We start from the raw sequence: 20,382 nt of genomic DNA on the forward strand, positions 1-20,382 counted from the left end.
CAGTGATGACAGGTCTCAGAGTAGCATCCCAGTCTCCAGTCTATCTTGCAACTCCCTCTTGGTTTGGAGCCCAGAAGGGGCTGACCCCAGAAGCGGCTGGTCTGGCACAGCCCCTGCAGTTCCTGCGAGACACGAGAGATGGCGACACAGAGCAGCACGGCCGGGCCGCAGAGCGCCAGCTCGCCCCAAGGCAGCCTCCAGGGGCGGGGGCCGCGGGCCGGGCGCTGACGTCGGGGGCGGGGCCGGCGGCCGTGACGCGCGGAGGCGGGGCCATGCGTCTTCCAGGCCGGGGCGGCGATTCATTCAAAAGGCGCGCAGCTTGCGCGGGCGCCCGGGCGCTCACTGACACGGGCCCGGGCACCGCGTCGACCCAGGAGCTGGGCTGCTGGAGGGGGCGGCCAGGTAAGGAGGTCGCGCGGAACCCCGGTCCGGAGTCCGTTCCCCGCGGCAGGGGCCAGAGGGATGCGGAGCCGAGCGGCGCCCCCTGCCTCCCCGCGTCTCTGAGGAAGTTCGCCGGCGCGGCGGATGCCGCAGCCCGGGCCCCGCGCCCCCCCCCCCCCGCCCTCGTGTCTTTTCGTCTCTGAGCCCCCCTGCCCGGGGACCTGTGCGTCCTTCGGCCGCGGCTCCAGGCCCGGCTGTGCGCGGTGGGAAAGCGGCGGCGGGACTTGCAGTTTGAGGAGCGAGCGGGCCGCGGAAACGCCCCCGGCCCGGGAAACTTGGACGGCGGCACCTCAGTGCGGCTGCAGCGCGGAGCGGCCGGAGGGGGCTCTGAGCCGTGTCAGCCCGTGACTGTGGGCGACACGGCGCGTGAGGCGGCCCAGCCGGGGCGAACGTGTGGCCGGGACACTGGGCGGTGACGCCGGGCCGAGCGGGAGACACAGAGGGGCTCTGTGTGTCTGTGACAGGCAGAGTGTGTGCGTGTGATTGTGTGTAAGACACCTCGGGTCACTGCGGGTGACTGTGACCCCCCCCGCCTGCTGTGAGTGAGACCCCGGGTCACTGGGGTCACCGAGTGTGTTTGTGTGTGGCCTGTGGCGTGACCAGGGCAGGGCCAGGACCCTCGTTAACGTGGGTGAGCGTGGAATAGAGGGAGAGGGGCCCCAGGTGATTGTGAGAACCAGCCCCCAGAGCATAGCTTGCTGTGGGGTCACGTTGTGCCGTGTGCGCGCCTGCACCTCAGGGAGATGAGTACCAGGTGGGAAGGAGGGACCTCAAACACCCGCTAGGAGATGGGGGGCTGGAAGGGAAGGGGGCTCGAGGGAGGGGACAGGAGTCTCTCCAGGACTGTACCCAAGAGGGCACCCCCGCAGGAGCCCAGTTTAGTGAGGGTGACTTGTCCTGGCAGGAGAGGCGCCAAGGTTGAGTGGCATCTCCTGGGGTGCCAAGTCTGGCAGCAGCAGAGGGCCCCTGAGGTAGCCTCAGGCTCCACCCTTCTCGGTCTTACATACACACACACACACACACACACTCACTCACTCTCTCTCTCTCTCTCTCTCTCTGTCTCTCTCTCTGTCTCTCTCTCTCTCTCTCTGTCTCTCTCTGTCTCTCTCTCTCTCTCTCTCTCTGGGAGGCCTGGCAAAGCTCTGCCCCCGGGTAACCTGTATTTTTACTGGGCCCAGGCATAGTCTTGCTCTCAGATCCCACCCTCACTGGGCCTCAGTCTCCCTGTCTGCACACTGAGGTGCTGGGCTGTGAACAGACTGTGAATCATCACTTTGGGATCGTCTGTTGTTTTTGGGTCAACTGTCTCTGTTCTCCCCTATCTCCCTCAGGCGCAAAGACTGCAGTGGGGGAGGGGGGCAGGCAGTCTGCTAGGGACAAAGTGGCTCAGGGGTTGCACCCAGGTGCTGGTGACAGGACTGACACACCTCCCCGAGCAAAGCTGAAAATTCTGAAGCACAGACATGGACTTCTCTGGCCCCGTCTCCCTTCTTCAGTCCCCTTCATGGGGGGAGAGGAGGCAGGTTTCCCGGGAGTGGCCTCTGATTTGGAGAGCTGGAACAGAGCCTCTTCACCATCTGGACTAGACCTTCCTGAGGCCCCCTCCCCCACAAGAGGGTCTTTTAGGTTCCTGCAAAGGAGACTGGAAATTAGGAGAGGTAAAGGGACACCTGCCGAGGGGTCTGGAAGTTCTCTCATCTGCTGTCACCCTTTGAAAACGTTGACTGCATTCTGAGTGGGGGCGAGGGTTCCATGTGCCATGCTGAAGTTTATGGCATGCTCTCGGTGAATCCTCACAGTGGTTCTGAGACGCGGTGACTTTTCCAGAGAAGGAAACAACTTCAGAGAAGCAAAGTGACTTCCCCAAGGTCACGCAGAGTCAGGTCAGTGCCGGGACTGGAATTCAGGCCTCCTACTCCTGAAGCCCTGTGAGCTGCTTGGCGAGGGCCACTTCCCTTCACAATAAGCTGCTCGTGGCGCATCTGGGCTTCCTTCTCTCAACCTGGGCTGGCGACGTGGCCTTGGCAGGGGATATACCATTGCGAGTTCTGAGTATGGTGTGTGTTTGCTTACATGTCTAAAACATTATGGGTGGTAGACTATGTGGCCTTTCTGCTCCTCCTCTTCCCTCCCCCTAGCTCTCAGCCCCTAGCCAGAGGTCACCAGAAAGGCCTGTCTCCTGCCTTCTAGAGCCTGTAACTGGTTTGGGGAGAGTCTGTATAGCTCTTGAGGAGTGTTTGTAGAGCTTTGAGGAGTGTTGGGCGTCAGCAGCATAGCCCAGGCTCCAAGGGTGGCAGGAGAATTGGAGTCCCACTTGACCTTCACCATACCTGTGAGGACCTATGCCCCTAGCCAGAGTCGTTCCAAAACCACCCACATGCTGCAGGAGTTAGGGGACAGGCCGGGAGTGACCTTGAGCTTATGCCTACACTCTCCGGGCCTCAGCCCAGAGACCCCTGCAGCTGTGTGGCTGATAGCTGGAGCTGGGGATCCGGGTGTCCCTCTGTCCTCTCTGGAATGACTGGAGTTGTGCTTCTTGGGGCTGATCAGAATGGCTGTCTTGGTCTCTTGGGACTGAGCCTGGGTTATTTCCATCCCCAGCAAAGAGGTGGAAATAGCTCAGGGCCTAGGAACGGGAGGGCGAGGGGAAGGGTTAACCGAGAGTTAACCTCCTCTTCTGGTCCTGGCCCTACCCTGTGCCCTGCCCAAGCCAGACTTTTCTGGGAACTTGGGTTCCCTGAATAACAGGGATGGTGGGGCCAGGCTGGGTTTCCAGTAGGGCTCCAGTTGGGATTGGTGCAACAGTTGCTGGAGGGAGGTGCCTGTTTCTGGCCAAGGAGGGGAAGCTTTCCGTCCCCAGCCACTGCTCACAGGGTCAGCCTCATTTTATAAGCTGGAGAGACTGAGGTTCTGAGAACTGCTGGAGCTTACCCAAGGCCCCCGCCACCCTGATGCTCTGGCTCTCACCCTTCAGGCAGGGGACCTACCTTCTCTCCTGCCACATGTTCCCCAGCAGGCTGGACATGGCCCAGGACTGGGAGCAGGCCCAAGACCTGCCTTCACAAAACCAGGGCACCTCTTATGCTCCAGCTCTGGCCTCTCTGCCTCCATTTCCAGTCCCACCCCCGCGTGGTGCCAGAGTGGCCTCCCTAAGGCAGCCTGTACTTTTGGCCAACAAAGTACAGTCCAGACTCATCACCCTGTCATTGAGGTTTTCTTTCCAGGACCTTTTTGAACTTTACATCTTCAGCCTTATCTCTCTCCACCAGATGCTGTGGTTGTGCTCGCCTTTCCCTCTGCTGGCTCCCCTTTCTAGAACCCTCCTGATCGTTCAGGGTACGGCCCCACCCCCACCCTCTCTCCCAGGAGCCCTCCCAGCCCAGTGTTAGTCCTTCTTCGTTGTGTGGTCCACGTGCTGCCTGCCCGCCTTCTCGCTTCTAGGAATAGGTCCAGGGGTGGATCCTCGTGGGCGCCACATGCCCAGCTGGGTGGGCCCGGCCTGGCCCTTATCCTCTCTTCTCCCGTGGCCATATCTGTGTTAGCCAGGCAGGAAGGACTGGCAGCCACTGTAGGCTGAGGGCCTACTGTGTTCCAAGATGCACAGGGAGGTCTGTCCCTGGCGTGTGCTGGGGTTGGGGGTGAGTCCTCAAGGTCACCCCTCTGTGTAGGGGCGAGTCTGGTGCTCGCTGTGGGCTCCTCAGGCAAGGGTCTCATCCCGGGCCGGCAGAGCAGGCTCCCCGCGGAGGCCCTGCTGTGTGTCAGGCCCTGGGTGCAGGCACTGACAGCACATTCCCTGCTCGCGAGGCTGCTCCGGGGAGCCCAGACTCTGAGGGCAGAGGGGTCCAGTCCGAGTTTGAGTCACACAGCGGCTGGTGCTCGAGTCTGGCACTCCAGTTCCCACCCAACCCCCAGCCCTATCTCCGCCAGGCCGAGCTGAGGGTTGTCTGACAACTCTGGCGTCGGTTTTCAAAGAAGGACCAGGCACCTGTAAGGGGAGCAGGGAGTGGCGGTGCTGCTGCCCAGCCCCTGGCCTGGCTGGGCAAGGCCCACTCCCTCCCGTGGGGCAGCCTTTCTGCTAGGTAGGCAGTGAGGGTGGACCAGAGGAAGAGGAATTTTGCCGGAGAACAGCAGCAGGGCCCCCCACTCAGGAGTGGGGGTGCTGGAATGTGATCCCTGGCAGAGCTTAGCAGCAAGCTGGGGATGGGGTGGCCAGGAAGATGGTGGAGTCAGTGCTGCATTCTGGCTGTATGTTCAGCCCTGGGCAGGACCCTGAGGCCCATCAGCGGCCCCTCCAGGTACTGGCCTCGAAAAGAGGGTCCAGACCAGGGAAGGGATGGGCAGGATTCCAGTGTCACTGAGATCCTAACCCAGGTCTGCTTGCTGGAAGACCAGAGCTCTTTCCTGGGAAAGATGAGGGCTCCGTGAATAAGTTGCCCATGTGGCCATGAACATGTGCCCTGGTTGCTTGGCACCGGAGAGAGATGGAAGGATTTTCTGCAGCCTATAGAGTCAGGGTCTGAGTGTGTGAGTAGAGAGAGAAGGAAGGAGGGCTTCCAGAAGGAGAGACCTGACTTGGACCTCATGCCCTCACCGTGAGAAGGAGCAGTGAGCACAGGGACGGAGCTGTGCCCCACCTTCCGGAGCACCTGCTGCCTTCCTCTTTAGACATGACCAATGATGGCTGAGGGGGCCAGGAGAGGGGTGGGGAGGCTGGGAAGGCTTCCTGCAGGAGGTGACACCTGGAGTGAGGCCTGATCGTAAGAAGAGCCCCTGTTCCCTGATGAACCGTGGGTCCTCCAGCCATGCCAAGTGGTCGGCTGGACAGGCACAGTTGTCCCAAATTACAGAAGAAGCAGGCTTGGGGATGCAGGGCTGGGTCGGGACTACTCAGCCCTCCTCTCCTTCCTCACTGTGACTTCAGTTGGTGTGGGAGCAGGTGGACACGGGCCCGTGTAATGGCTGGGAAATGGGCACCCAGGGTCCACCTGGGGAGTCCAAGACTCGTCACCCATGCTTTTGGGACTGATGTTGGGTTCCCCAAGCTCTCTTGCCTGTCCCGAGTCACTGGGTGACCTTGGTTGGATGCCGCTCTGTTCTGAGCTTGGCTCCTCCTCTGGCTCATGTGGGCTGTTGAGAACTGGTACTCAGGAGAGGTCTGGTCAGCCCAGGCCCTGGTCAATACTACCCACAGTGGCTCCATTTATCCCCTCAGCATCCCTGGAGACAGGGACCAGAACCCCTGTCTGCAGGGAAGAACCCTGGAGCTCAGGAAGGGTAACTGCCCGAGGTCACAGAGCTCCTAAGTGATGAGCTAGAGCTTGAACCCAGGTCTGACTGCTCTGGGCCCAGCCTCCCGTGACCTCCATCCTCAGGCTCTGCTGGTTGGGGCCTGACTGGGATTGCTGGGGGCAGGGAGTCTCTCTCCTCCAGCCCCTTGAGTCTGGAGGAGCTGGAGGACAGGGCTGGTTGGGCCTGTGGTCTCCCCTCGGTTCTCGAAGCCTCGCCTGAGTCAGCCTGGCCAGGGTGCCAGGGCAGGGCCTGTGCTGGGAGCTGCAGGCCGTCCTGGGGCAGTAGTGATTGGCACAGATGCGCAGCTGGGCGGGAGGCAGGGGCGGCCTCTCAGAGGAGAGGGCAGCAGTGGCGAGAGCTTGTGGGTGGAGGGCTGGGCTGGAGCAGGGCGCGTGGGTGCGGGGGACTGCCAAGTCTGGGGCGGCCAGAGCAGGGGCTGCCCGCCTGTCCCCACTCCTCACAGGGAGACCTGTCTCCTTGGAGGCCAGGTGGTGACGGGGCACTACCAGCCTCTCTGCCCTGCAGCTTCCTCATTTGTGGAGCCCGGAACCCTGTCTTGGAGGCCTGGTAAGGGAATGGGCATGTCAGTCAGTTCAGTCGCTCAGTCGTGTCCGACTCTTTGTGACCCCATGAACCGCAGCATGCCAGGCCTCCCTGTCCATCACCAACTCCTGGAGTTCACTCAGACTCACATCCATTGAGTCAGTGATGCCATCCAGCCATCTCATCCTCTGTTGTCCCCTTCTCCTCCTGTCTTCAATCTTTCCCAGCATCAGGGTCTTCCTGGTAAGGGAATGGGCATGCAATAGGTTCTTAGTAGCAGGCAGGGGAGCCCCAGCTCTGCTTCAGGATGACTGGCTTGTTTGGGCCCCCGGCTCAGCCCAGGGAGGGGGCAGGGATTGCTTCTGCACTTAGACTGGGAGGGGCAGGTGGGCCCTGTCTGGCTGTCTCAGCCCTTTTCTTATCCTCAAGGGCCAATTAACCACCCCCAGCCCCTGCCCCAACCCGTGCCCTACCTCCCCACCCCACGCCCCTGAGCCTCCCAGGGGCGGGCCGGGGTGCAGCTGCTGCCTGGTGGGCGCTGGGGTGGGATTGGGGGCTCTGCATGGCCTGGCGTCCTCACCCCAGGGTTGTGACCTGAGAGAGCTTGGCTGCCTGAGGCTGGGGTGGGGGGTGGAGATGAGGCCGCCCTTCGCCCTTCTTACCGAGTGGCCCCTTCATCAGTCCTGAGGAGCTGGCCTCCCCGCTGGGCTCTTCCTCCCCCGGGAATTCCCAGGCTTCCCACAATGCCTTTTCCTACTGGAGCTGGTGTAGACGGGGGCAGTAGGCGAGTCTGTGCAGGAAAGCTGAGAGGCCCCACTGGAGGCCGCACCTCCTTGCCGGGGGCCCTCCCGGGTGCTTCGAGATGGGCTTGCAGTTGAATCGCCCCGTGTGCTGCCAGCTCCCTAGCCTCTGCCGCTAGGTTGGCAAACCCTCCGAACATCTGTCTTATACTGGGCCTGGGGCCAGAGAGATGTGGGTACCTGGCCTCCATCTCTGCTTTACCACTCCCTGGTTGGGTGGGGTGACCCATAAGGTGACCTCCTGCAGCCTCAGTTTCCTTAGGGATGAAAGAGGCGTGCTCATCTCTGCTGTGAGGAGTGGAGGCAACCCCGGATGAGGGCCTGGCCTGAGGGAATGAGGATCTGTCCCCTTCCCTGTGAGGGCGGAGGATGAAAAGGAGACAGCGCCTAGCTGTGGGCACTGCCCTACTTCAGCCCCAGTTGCCAGGGAACCACTGGGTTCCTTGCTAACCTGGATTTCTCTGTCGATGGGAGGCCTTTGTCTTCCTGCTTGGGTGCAGCCATTGCTGAGAGAGGCCTGTGTCCAGCTGTGTTTCCAGGCAACCCCAGCCTCTGGAGGCTGCAGGAGGTCCACAGGCCATAAAGCCTCTGTCGGAAACAAATACCTGTCTCCCACCCCCTGCTCCAGGTGGGAACCTGCCTCCCACCTCCGTCTTGCCAGCCCTGCCCCACTTGGCCGGCAGCCCATCAGGCCTTTGAGACAGGAGTTGTTCCATGCCTTTCGCTCCTCTGCTCACCCTTCAAGGCTCCGGTAGGCCCCGAGGGTGGGGGGTGGAAACGAAGGCTTCTCAGCTCCAGCCTAGACTTGGTGGGACCTGGGCTCTGCCCACCAACCTTTCCTCTCCCTTCCTGCACCCCCCACCCCCCCCCCAGATGGTCAGTGTGTCTAAAGGAGCACCTCCTGTGTACCAGGCTCTGTGCCAAGCATTGTGCATGAATGTAGGAGAATCTCATTTGTACCTCGCGCATCAGGTGTGTGCCATAACCCCCTCCACAGTGTACACCGGAAACAGGCGTGGTGAGTGCCTACTGAGAGCTTGTTCTATGTCAGGCTCTGTGCTGAGTATTTTTTTTTTAAAGAAGATTGATTTATTAGTTTTTGGCTGTGCTGGGTCTTTGTTGTTGCACGCAGGCTTTCTCTAGTTGTGGCAAGCAGGGCCTGCTCTTCGCTGTGGTGTGCGGGCTTGTTGCGGTGGCCTGTCCCGTTGTAGCCTGTTCGGTAGCTGTGGTGCTGGGCTCGGTACTTGTGGATAGCTGGCTCTTGAGCCCCAGCTCAGTGGTTGTGGCACACGGGCTTGGTTGCTTCGAGGCGTGTGGCATCTTCACGGACTAGGATCAAACCCGTGTCCCCTGCAAGAGTCTGTTGGCGCGCAGACTCTTAACTACTGGGAAGCCCCTAGGAAGCCCTGTGCCGAGTGTTTAATGTGAATTCTCTCTTGTCCTCACAACAGCCCTCTGAGAGATGGGGAGCGGGGCTGAGGTCCACAGCGGCAGAGCCAGTGAAGAGCAGAGCAGGAAGGCTGGTTCTCCCCAAGTTAGGCAGGGGGTTCAAATCTGGCTTCAGTGCCCCCTACCCCAGCCCCACCCGCTGGGCCCCGTAGCCTACGGCCTGCACTCTGGCCCTCTTGACCCTGGGAGAAGCTGGCCCTGCTCCTGAGCACCTCTTCTGATCCCCTGGTTTGGCACATGCCTCTTCGGGTGCTGGGTGCTGGGCATGGGGGTCGGGGGCAGCACGGCAGTGGGTAAGGGGCTGGGTAAACAGGATGGTCACACCCAGGGCGACAAACTGAGGGCACAGGTTGGTGGTGGTTGGGGGCTTCCAGGGGGAAGCGGCTTCCAGCGAAGCTCTGAAGGGCGGGTGTCGGGTGATGGGAGAGGGTTCTGGGCAGAGGAAACAGCAGGTCCCAGTGCCAGGGAGAGAGGCAGGTGTGGGGACAGAAGGCAGCTCAGAGTGGCTGGCGCTGTGGGGAGGCACAGGCCCAGCCCTCGGTGTTGGGACACCTAGGCTGCAGCTCGGCTGCATCGGAGGCCACTGCAGGGCGGGCTGGGGCTGCGGGGAGCTGTCGGAGGAGCCTCAGTGGAGGCGGTGGGGCGGCGCCCGCCGGCGGTGACCCCGTGAGCTTCAATTCTGGGAAAGGGGAAGCTGCTGAGGCCTGAGGAGGCTGGGTGGGAACACAGCTTCCTCTTTCTCCGGGGCCTGCAGGGCTACGCCACGCTGGGGCTCTGGCACCTCCTGTGAGGGGCCCTGGTCGCAGCTTTCCTCCTGGGCTTGCTTCCAGGGAATTTCTGGTCCTAATTGTTTGGGCCTTTTTAGGAGGGTGGGGACAGGCTGTGTGTGAGGAACCCTCCCCCCCAGCCCCCAATATCCCCATGTTTCATGGAGGCCTCCTGCTCTAGACGCTGGCTGGGGGAAGATTTTGTGGTGAACGAGACAGACATCCCTGCCCTTGCTGCTGTCTGGTCGGGGGGCAGACAGTAAGCAAGCAAACAAATAATTGCAAACCCTGGCGGGAGGTGCAGAAGAAAAGAGGGGAGGCAGTCACAGGACCCACGGCAGGCTACCTCATCTAACCTCGTGACAGCCCTGCTCTGGGGCGCACAGCTCCCACTTACAGATGAGACTGAGCCCCATTGAGGTGAAGCAGGGGCTCAGGTCCCCCGGGGAGCTGGGGACTGTGGGAACAGGCGCCAGGCTGGCTTTCTGGGAGGAGTGGCCTCTAAGCTAACTTCCTTCTGTGCCCCCGGGGCCCTGAGGGTGGTTCTCCTCTGCCAGGAACCCTGGGGCCAGAGAGGACCACCGTACCAGCTGCCACCCTTTTCAGGGCCTCAGTCTGCCCGTCTCTGACAGCCCTCCCCCCAGGAAGCCCTCGGGAGGTGCCCCAAGGTGCTGGGCTTTGGAAGGTCCCTGATTGCCCTGCCTACGGGAAGGCAGGGTCGGGGGGTGGAGGCTTCACCCACCGCCCCCACTCTGCCACCCAGCCAAGGGCTTGATGGGAACTTGCTCTCCAGTCAGGGTTCCAGGGCTCCCAGCATAGGTGCTGGAGGCCTGGTGGGGAGAAAGCTCAGAGGGCAGTCAGAGCAGCAGGTGTCCGCATGTGCAGGGGCTTCTGGGTGGCGGCCAGCAGCTGCCTGACTGGACAGGTCTGCCGGGGGCTCAGGCTGAGTGTGGGGGCCCAGGGAGCTGCTAGTAAGCAGAGACTTGGGCGGTCAGACTGGAGTAAGTGCTGGTTTGGGGTAATTAGAAGGCGCGTAATTAGAAGGCGTCAGGCGTGAAGCGGTGAGTGTCTGTGAATGTGCCAGAGGGGGCCCTCACTGCCTTTGAGTCTGGGCCCTTGGACCCCACTTTCCTCCTGGAAATCTTGAGATCAGAGCTCCCCGTCCATCTGGAGGTCAGCAGCTGCACAGCCCCTGCCTGCGGACACAAGTCACCCAGCAGGTGCCAGTCACGGGGTGGGACTTGGGTCGGGGTGGAGGGACCTCTTCTTCATGGCCAACCAGTCTCTTACTTTCCACGCCTGCCCCAGCCCTCTGGGCCCACCCTGGGGATACGGAGGGGCGCTGGGGCTGGACAGGGCTGTGGGGCTGGCATTGAGGCCTTGGGACTCGGGGTCAGCTGTGGGTGAGTTCCGTGACGAACAAAGGAGGGAGCCATGGAGAGCTGGGCTGAGTGGGAGTGGGGCCTGGGAAGGGGAGGGACACGTGTCACCGCGCTGGAGGAGGCGCCGGTGGAGGCTGGGTCAGAGGATGCCCCCCGTCAGGTGCTGACGGCCAGGGTGCGCCGTTCACTCTGCTCCGTGGCCGGACCTTCTGTCCTGGGTTTTCCCTTGAGCTGGCCTTGGGCCGAGAGCCCCCGCCAGTGACCTGGAGAGTCCCGAGGTTGGTGTAACTCAAACCCCCGGTCCCCATGAGGTCCGTGCCAGGCCAGGCCCACGGCGCGGCCGGGTCAGTTTCCTCTGCCTCCCCCTTCATGTGGGAAGTCCCGGCCTCTCATAGGCTGATGGGCTCTCCTGTGACCGGGGCTTTACCGCGGGCAGTGCTCCTTCTGCCAGGCTGCCCGTCAGACTAAGAGACTCCAGGCGGGGGCCCTCCAGGCTCTGGGCTTGGCTGCTTGCTGCCCCGCGGGGTCACCAGCTGCCCGAGACGCTCTCTCTTCCTCCCGAGCCTGGAGCACAGCCTCCTGGGGGGCCGTCACGGGACTCCCTGGCTCTGCCACTGTCCCTTTTGTCGTCTAAGCCAAATCCTCCTCCCTGCTCTTCAGCCTTGTCTGCCAGCTGGAGACTTTTCTCCCTGCGCGGCCAGTGCCCGTCACGCTCTGTGCCCTCATGTGCCATGCTTGGTGTCTTAGCCCTTCCCTCCGCCTGGCATGGTTGATCTGTTGGTCGTAGGTCTTCCTGGGTGTGAGCTCCCTGAGGACAGGGCGGGGTCTCTCTTGTTCGTACCCTTGCCCGTGCTGGGGGGCGGTGTCCAGCACACAGGAGGCGCCTGGGAGAAGACGGAAGGCTTGAGCGTGGCTGCCGCGACCACCCCCTCCCCACAGGTGTGCGCAGGGCTCTGAGGGGCAGGCCCGGCGCTCTGGAGAAGCCGGCCCAGTGTGGACGGTGGGCCCGCGGGAGGACCGGGGCTGTGGTGGGGTCGGGCTGGGGGAGGCCACACACAGGCACTTTGGGGGAAAGAACGTCTAGAGGGGCCTCCGGTTGTGTTGGGCTTTGAAGTGTGGCAGAGCAGGCCTTCCTTGGAGCAGAAACAGCAAGAGTGAAGGCAGGCAAGCAGAGAGGCGGGCGTGCTTGTGGCCCCCGGAGTTCTGAGAGGCGGGAGCCCTGAGAGCTGAGGATGTGAGCGGAGAGGCTGAGCGTGGGGGTGCTGCCAGCCCGCTCGTTCCTCCCACCCGGCCCCAAGCTGTCAGTCCCTTCCTCTCACGCTTCCGTGCTTGGCCTGGGGCAGCTGCCTGTTCTTGGATGAGGCCAGAAGCCCTGCTCCCCTGGGAAGCCCCCCAAGCCTGCGCTGCCCTGCGAGGCTGCCCCAGCCTTCTCCTGCCCAGCACCATCGCCCTACCTTCCCTCCCGTCCAGCCCCATCCAGGAACACACGCCGGGAGGACAGCGGCCACCTCTGTTCCGTCTCCACCTGCTGGGGCCTGAGGATGAAGCTGAGCCCGCCGCCCTGGCCCCTGTCCTGTCTCCTCGTGGTGAGTGGGGATGGGACTGGGGGAGGCGTGTCCTGAGCCCTCAGGAGCCTCATGCCAAGGTGGGTGCTGGGGTCGGTTACGCAGCCCTTCCTTTGAGGAGGAGAGACAGTCTGGCCCGCTCCTCTCCTGGTGCCCCTGGCCTCCCAGTGCTTGGCACAAGCTGAAACCAGGTCTGGAGCCTGAGGAGGTCCCTCATGCTCCCATGTGACATTCCCTCTGCCCGTTAGGGCAGCTGGCTCGACTCTGCACCTGTCCCAAGCTGGGGCCCCATCAGAGGATTGGAGGAGGGGGATTCAGAGCAGATAGTTCACACCTGGAATGGGAAAAGAGGGCGCTCCAAGAGGAATGGGTGGGATACAAATTGAGAAGATCCTTCCCTTGGGACCTGTCATGCCCTCTGTGGGTGCCAGGCTGTGAATGGGCCAGCCTTGCGTGGCAGGGAGGTCATGGAGGAGGATATGGTCCCAGAGCCTTGGCCAAGGGCCCAGAAGCACCCCTGTAGCCCCGGCCCCAGGGATGATGAAATGAGGCTGGTTAATGACATTTTCAGCTGTGATGTGGGGGCCAAGGCAGCAAGCAGGAAGTGGGGCGGAACTTGAGGGAGGAATTCGGAAGAACGTCCTCCTCATCGTCCAGGTTAGCTCAAAGGGTATGACTCAAAGACCCAAAGGTTCAAGAGCCTGACCTGGCTCTGTCGGGGTCTTTCTGGCACTTTCCAGAAGCAGATGTCTTCCCTTCTCCCCTGGGCAGTGGCAGTGCATCAGGGCTGAGGCAGGCAGATTGGACTTGGGGCACAAGGGATTGCGGCTTGAGGGTGCCCCTGAAGCCTGGGGGTGGCCCCATAACCGGAGGCCCCTGTGCCTGGGGCGGCGGGCGGCAGGCCCGGCGCTGCCATGCCCTGGTGCTTCCTGCCCTGAGTGTGTCCTGCCCTGTGCCTGGGGTGGCGGACGGCAGGTCAGTGGGCCCGGCGCCACCTTCCCCAGTGCTTTCTGCCCTGAGTGTGTCCTGCCCTGTGCCCTTCCAGCTGCTGCCCTGGCCTCTGGCCACTGCTACGTCGACAGCTCCTCGGCAGTGCCCACCCGGACAGGAGCCCAACGTGGTGAGCTCGCCCTGCCCATCGGCCTCTCCTGGGAAGACTGTCGAGGGCTGGGGCAGGGACCCAGGCCTGGCTTCTGGCTCTGTTCTCACTCTTTCCCTCCTGCAGGAACCAGGGCGGGGCACATTATGTAGATCCTGCCCCCCAGGCACCTTTTCGGCTTCTTGGGGCTCTTGGCCGTGCCAGCCCCACTCACGCTGCAGCTCTCGAGGGAGGCTCGAGGCCCAGGGGGGCACGGCAACGCAAGACGCACTATGTGGAGACTGCCAGCCTGGGTGAGCCATGGGGTGGAGCGAGGGGGCTCGTGACCAGGCGGCCAGGACTTGAGATCCTGGGGTCCCAGCCTCACTCGCCCTTGAGTGGGCCTCAGACTTCCCATCTGTGATTGGGGTGGGTCGGGACCGGTGAGGGTGCCTGTGGGGAAGGTCCAGCCTCTCTCAGGATGGCCTCTGGGCTTCAGTAACATCTTCCCTCCCTGCAGGTGGTTTTCCCCCGCAGAGACCCCCGGTGTTCCCTGCCAGCCGTGCACCCGGACCCCCCTGGGTGGCCGCAGCTGTCACGGTGAGTGCAGACAGGGGCTAGGACTGGTGGGGGTGTGTGGGAAGGGGTCTGGCGAGCTTGAGCCCGAGGGCCCCTCTGCGTCCATCTGGGGCAGTGGGATCCTCACTCCCCTAGCCCAGGCTATCCAGCGGGACGTGGCCACTTGGTCTGCTGGCTGTCTCTTCTCTCTCCATCTCCGAGGGGCAGAGATTGTCCAGCAGGTGCTGTCACAGCTGGGGGCTCACGTCCCAACCCGTCTCCTGTCCTTCCTTCTCCCCCTCAAAACGACCCACATGGACGAGTGTGAGCATACACACTCACACACGTGCACCTCCTCTCACCCGTGGAGTTGGTCTCTTTCTGAGGAAACTAACTCGTGGGCCAGGCTTGTGGAGGGGCAGGATCTGGTGTCCCTGTGCCCAGGCATGTGTACACCTTTGCCTTTTGTTTACCCCTCTGGCCTAGATGGGGGGCTCAGGGTCTGGCCATCCTGATGGTCAAGTGGCCAAAAAGGCGGGGCCTGAGCTGGCCTTGGCGTCCGCAGCGTGCCGGACGGTGGCTGGCTGTGGACTTGACACAAACCCTACCCCGTCCCATGGCTCAGCCCTGGGCCTCGCTGAGCGTCTGCCTCTCTGCCTCTGTCCTGCCTCCGTCCTCATGGTGCTCAGAACAGGGGCGACGGGCCCGACGTGGCGTGGAGGTGGCCGCAGGGGCCGGCGGTGCAGGGGAGACGCGGCAGCCTGGGAACAGCACGCGGGCGGGCAGCCCCGAGGAGACAGCTGCCCAGTACGCGGTGATTGCCATCGTGCCCATCTTCTGTCTCATGGGGCTGCTGGGCATCCTGGTGTGTAATCTGCTCAAGCGGAAGGGCTACCATTGCACGGCCCAGAAGGAGGTCGGGCCTGGCCCCGGAGGCGGAGGCAGCGGTGAGCCCATGCGAGGGTCGAGTGGGGAGGCCAGAGGGCCTGTGTTGGCCCAGCCTAGCTCAGCTTGGGGGTCACCTGAGGGACTCTACTTGGCCTGGAAGGGTGATCAGGAGAGTTTCCTGGAGATGCGGCACATTGGCAAACTGATAAAGTGGAAGGAAGGCTGAGATGGCCCAAGGTGGCAACTGGGGCAGAACAGGCAGAGAGGAAGTCAAGGGGTTGCAGTGGGATTCCCTCCCAACTGGAGGAGTGTGGACCCTTTTGGGGCTGCTGTTGTGTGTGTAGTTCAAAGGTTAGACTGCCTCCTGGGTACTCAGGGTGACCTCTGGCCTGAAGGGCTGGCAGGGCACCTGACCTGGACAGGCACCATGAGAGGCTCCAGTTTCAGCTCCAGGCTGTGGTTTGAGTTACAAGCCCTGGAACCAGAGGGAAAGATGTTCCTCCTGCCCTTCCCCTAGGGCCTTGGAGCCCTTTTCTTTTTTCCCTTAACCGCGCCCCCCACCCCCCCACGCTGCCCCTGAGAGCTAGCAGGGCAGGGCCTCCACATGCATACAGTTCTGTTCACAGAACGTAGTGGCCAAGTCAGGATTGAATGGTGCCTCCCATGCCAGTCCCCTTTCCAGCCCCTGACTCGGCAGGGCCAGGATGGGGACAGGACGGGAACTTTGGGCAGGCCATTTAGCCTGGAACCGCACTTGTTTTCCTAGCCTAGGACTCCCTTTAACTGGCTGGCTGCTGCCTGGGTGCAAGTCCTAGGACTCTGCTGCTGGCCCAGGACTGATTGTTTGGCCCATTCTCGTGCCCTCGAGGTCTGGGCCCTTGGTTAGTTACAAAGAAGACAGGGCGGAGTGACAGGCCCAAAGACAGAGTGTGACAGGCAGAGTGTTTTGGGGCTGGTGAGGGTTCTGGGCAGAGAGGCCGCCCACAGCTCCCTGAGGCAGAGGAGAGGGCAGGCCCTGGGAGAGGCTGGCCCCCATCCCATACACTGTGTGCAGGATGGTGGAGTTCAGAGGGCCCTGAAACCGCTCAGCACCTGGGGCTGCCGGAGCGGTGGTGCTGAGCAGTGACAGTAACCGCTCTGAGCCAGAGTGGAGGCCCTAGGCGCGCACACCCAGGCCTGGGGCGCCCTCTGCTGCCAAGTCCTGGCGTAGCCGGCAAGCAGGAGAGGGTCCCACCCCCTTCTTCCCTGGAATCCTGGTGGTTCTCTCTCCCCTCCAGGGACCAGCCCTGCCTGCCGGCTTGAGGACACCAGTGAGGACACCATCGGGGTCTTGGTGCGCCTGATCACAGAGAAGAAAGGTGAGGAGGGAGGCTGGCCCCATCCCCGCGCTGAGCGGTGCTCTGCCCCTCCTGCCGGCGCGCCTCGGGCAGCCTGGCCCTCTGACCGGCATGGCTGGTGGTGCTGCCCTTTCTTGCTCGGTGAGCTGGGGAGGAAAAGGCACACAGCCGGGGCTGGGGAGGGGTGAGTGGGCAGGGGTCGGTGCGGGGGCGGGCCCTCCCTGGCTGCCCAGAGCCAGGTGCTGAGAGCAGCTGCCCACAGAGAATGCCGCGGCGCTGGAGGAGCTGCTGAAGGAGTACCACAGCCGACAGCTGGTGCAGACCGGCCACCGGCCTCTGCCCAGGTGAGCGGGCGGGCGGGCCCCCGACCGCAGGTACCCGGCCTGCCTCTGGGGACTCACCCCTGGGGCGCGTTTTCCCTCCTGTCACTGCGGGGTCTCCTGGGCCTGCCCCGCCCTGTGACCCTCCTGCCTGTGTTCTCCACAGGCTGCCGCCGGGGCCCCCCGGCATGCCACACGTCTGCCCGCATCGCCAGCACCTCCACACCGTGCAGGGCCTGGCCTCACTCTCGGGTCCTTGCTGCTCCCGTTGCAGCCAGAAGTGGCCCGAGGTGCTGCTGTCCCCTGAGGCCGCAGCTGCCACCACTCCTGCTCCCAGACTCCTGCCCAACCCAGCCAGGACCCCCAAGGCTGGACGCCAGGGCGAGATCACCATCCTGTCTGTGGGCAGGTGAGGGGGGCACAGGCCACAGGTGACCCCCTGATGGCTGTCGGGGAGGCAGGGCCGTAGGTCGATCCATGAGCGGCAGGTTTGGTGGCAGCCCCACCCTTCCTGGTCTCAGTGGGCCTCTCTTTGCAGCGGGGGTGTCCAGGGTCCTCGCCCCGATAACATCTGAGCCCCCAAGACACCTAAGAGCCTGGCCACACGCGGCCTAGAGTTGGGAGCTCGGCAGTGGGTGGACAGACATGGGAGGGCTCAGGCTCTGATCCAGGAACTTGCTGTGCAACCCTGGCGGGTGCTGCGCTCTCCATGCCTGGGGATCCCCCTCTAACGGGGGAAGATGGCACCACTGCTCCTCACAGGTTCCGTGTGGCCCGAATTCCCGAGCAGCGTGTCAGTTCAGTGGGCTCCGAGGTGAAGACCATCACGGAGGCTGGGCCCTCAGGGAGTGAGCTCCCCAGCTCCCCACGACCTGGCTTCCCCAGTGAGCAGCGGGCACTTCTAGGAAGTGGTGGGAGCCACACGAAGTGGCCGAAGCCCCCAGCAGAGAACAAGGCCGAGGTGAGGACCCGAGTGGGAAGGTGTCTTGTCAGCACCTGGGCCACTTTCATGGCGGACAAGGCAAGGGTGGAAGTCCAGAGGGCACTGGGCAGGGGCTGCTTTCTTGGAGCCAGAAGCCCCCTGACAGCTCTGACCCGTCTCCCCTGTCCCCCAGGAGAACCGCTATGTGGTCCGGCTAAATGAGAGCAACCTGGTCATCTGAGGGGCTGTCCCATCTGAGGACCCTGCAGCCCTGCCCTGAGCAGTTCCGAAGCCTTCCTGGAGGAGATGGAGCTGCAGCTGGGCCCATGAGGATCCAGAAACGCCAGCAGACAAAACCACCAAGGCCTGGAGGTGGGAGTGTCCACCCTGGTGAGGAGACAGGCAGGCCGGCCGGCGGGTGCTGTGTGCAGGAGCAGGTGCAGGCCCCCCGTCCCTGCCACCCATTTCCCTACCCTCAGGTCCCTGAGCCTGTGCCCTGCCCTGACCTCTGCTCCACCGGGCGGTTAGGCCTTGTGGTGGGGAAGGGCCCTCTGCCTGGCACCCCTGGCCCCACCCTTGCCTCTGTAAGGGGACCACTCCCTTCTTTTCTGACAGGTCCTATAAAGGACCTTGGCTGGGAGCTGAGTTCTGGGTTTTCATCTGGGGCAAGCCCCTGGCCATTACTGGGTCCCAGTTCTTTTGACTGTGAAGTGGGGGTAGCGGCGTCGCGGCGCACAGGGCACTGGGCTGGGTCGTGGGGGTGGAGAGCTCGACTCCACGCCGCCCCTCCCACTAGTAGCTTTATCTGATTCAGTTTTTGCTGCTTCAGGGCCTCCGCCTTCAAGTCTCCCCCGGGGCTGCCTGAACGTGGCTCTGCATACATAAGGGGCCTAATGCATGTGCCTGCCCCTGCCCCTGCTGTTTTTATTGAAACTGAAGAAACAGACTTGACCTGGGCAGGACTGTGGTGCAGAGCCCCAGCCACCCCCAAGATCTCAGGCGCTTCGGAGGGAAAGTGGTGTGTGTGACGGGGCTGGGAAGGGGCCTCTGGCCTCGGTGGTTTGTGTCCCTGCGGTGTTGGTGTCTGTCCCCTGGCCTGGGCAGTGCGGGCGACTGCCCCGCCTCCGTCTCCACGCTGGCTCAGCAGTCTCGTTATTTATGTGGGGCTGTGCAGGCGCGGGCCCACGGCTGTCCCCGTGTCTCTTTATTTATTGAAACTTGGAAGTTGTCCGTCCTTGCGTCTCCATACCCATCCATTTGTTGAATAAAAATGTGGGGAAGTAGTGTCAGGAGAAGCTTCTGTCCTTGCACCTCCTCCCAGGTTGCCCGCCCACTGCATAGTTCTGTCAGGCCCTGTGTGTGGGACATGCCATCCCTCCCCTGGCAGTGTCTGCTGTTTGGCAGGTGGGGCACCAGGTGAAGTGGGGCCGGAGGTGGCCTCGCAGGTCATCTGGCCTTATCTTCCCTTGGGTAAGGAAGAGCTGCAGTCCAGCCACAGGTATAGGATTCAGGGAGAGGGGGTTTTTAGTTAATTCCAGGTTCTTTTGGTGTTTGGTATTGTTTTAAAAGATGGAAGGGGACATATTTAAACACTAATGGCAAAGAGGCTCGAGGAGAGGCTGAAGAACCAAGAAGTGATGCCTGGTGGCTCCTGGGGTGGGGGTGGAAGGGGACACCCTGGGAAGGCTCAGGCTTGCTGCACCTGGGAGATGGCAGTGGGCACACTGGGCATATGCCTGAAGCCTGACTTCACATGGGGCAGAAGCCATGGCGGGGCCTGGCCTGGCAGCTGAGGGAAAACTCCTGCCCTGAGGGGAGGCTGGGCAGATTCGAGTGGAGATTCAACCTCTCCCTTCCTCTCACCTCTCTAGAGCACAGGCTTCTCTCTGCAGCTTCTCAGGTGGGCAGGAAAGGGAGGGCTCCTCTGAGGATCCAGGGCACAAAGCATCACCTGCTCTCAAGAGGGGAGGGAAGGATACAGGCTGGACATCAGGAGGAATTTTCTGGAGCATCAGAGGTTCAGCATCATCTAGAGCTCCAGAGTCAAGAATATCGTTGTAGGGGACCAACGGGCACCAGGGCACCCAAGGAATGTTCCCTGGGGCCACTGTAGTGCTGTTGGTGTCCCTACTTGCCAGGGTGTGGTAGACTTGGCTGCCCCGAGCCAACCAGCCCCACTTCACCGAGGGCCTGGACGACACACTGAGATGAGGACGAGATCGTGCCCTGGGTGGAAGGGGAGGCTGACCCTCCCACCTTCTGGCCTCCGCTCCCAGAGGGAAGCTGGACTCTGGTCTCTGGGATGAGGCACATACAGATGGCAGCAGGGGTGGAGACTGAGGCTGGGTCTGAGCTTCCCAGGTGAGGTAATGGACACCCATCTCAGTGCTGGCCCTTGGGGTAATAAGCACTGGTCGCCTCCAGACCACACCTACCACCCCAATTTCCTGCTTGCTGGAAGGTAAGAAAAAGGAATGGCTCTGGCCCCAGTCTCTTCACTTGATCCTTGGGGATACTGAAGCCACCTCCCAAAAGAGGGAGATGAGCTGAGGACCAGCTAGGGGTGTGTCTGATGCGGTTGACCCTGAGGACCCCCCTCTCACCTGGAAGCTTTCCTGGCTCTAAAGCCTACTCTTGAGCTGAAGGTAGGCCGAGGCTGCTGGCAGGGGTGGGAGCTGGAGGACAAGATGGGGCCCTTGGTGGCCACTGAGAACAGTTCTGAGCTTGACCTCTTCTCACTCCGCCGCCCCTCCCCCACGGGCTAGAATGGTGGGTGCCATGGCCCTGGTGTCCGCCTCCCACCTGCTCCTGGGGTCAACCCGGCCACTGACCTGGAGCCGAGTCCCTGAACAAAGTCCCCTTCCTCTCGAGGAGGAACTGCTGTGACAGAGCCCAGAAACGTCATCCCCGACCACACCTGACAGCTTTCTGCCCCCGTAGGGAAGGGAGGTTCTGTGGAGGCCCGGGGTACAGTCTGGCAGAGAGGGCTCGAGTGTTAGTTACAGCCATGCCACTTAGCCTCTTTGGGCCTCAAAGATTCTCC

At 62.5% G+C, this 20,382-nt stretch overlaps 1 protein-coding gene across 1 annotated transcript; it reads left to right on the top strand.

Moving 5' to 3' along the window:
* The first annotated feature begins 288 nt into the window (after window positions 1-288).
* RELT (RELT TNF receptor) lies at window positions 289-18,628 on the top strand. Its single transcript, XM_040258796.1, has 11 exons — window positions 289-402; window positions 12,142-12,257; window positions 13,282-13,356; window positions 13,462-13,628; window positions 13,835-13,914; window positions 14,562-14,819; window positions 16,038-16,118; window positions 16,360-16,441; window positions 16,584-16,826; window positions 17,180-17,378; window positions 17,533-18,628. Exons 2-11 carry the CDS (start codon window positions 12,213-12,215, stop codon window positions 17,578-17,580), a joined length of 1,278 nt encoding a protein of 425 aa, XP_040114730.1. The 5' UTR covers window positions 289-402; window positions 12,142-12,212; the 3' UTR covers window positions 17,581-18,628.
* The last annotated feature ends 1,754 nt before the right edge of the window (window positions 18,629-20,382 follow it).

Source organism: Oryx dammah, unplaced genomic scaffold (assembly GCF_014754425.2).
Source record: "Oryx dammah isolate SB20612 unplaced genomic scaffold, SCBI_Odam_1.1 HiC_scaffold_17, whole genome shotgun sequence".
Classification (NCBI taxonomy): domain Eukaryota; kingdom Metazoa; phylum Chordata; class Mammalia; order Artiodactyla; family Bovidae; genus Oryx; species Oryx dammah.

Excerpts from the sequence above, each read along its gene's own strand:
- RELT (XM_040258796.1), top strand. The coding sequence starts at position 12,213 with ATGAAGCTGAGCCCGCCGCCCTGGCCCCTGTCCTGTCTCCTCGTG. Across the intron at positions 13,629-13,834 it reads TGTGGAGACTGCCAGCCTGG|GTGGTTTTCCCCCGCAGAGA; the intron begins GTGAGCCATGGG and ends CCCTCCCTGCAG. Across the intron at positions 16,827-17,179 it reads ACCATCCTGTCTGTGGGCAG|GTTCCGTGTGGCCCGAATTC; the intron begins GTGAGGGGGGCA and ends TGCTCCTCACAG.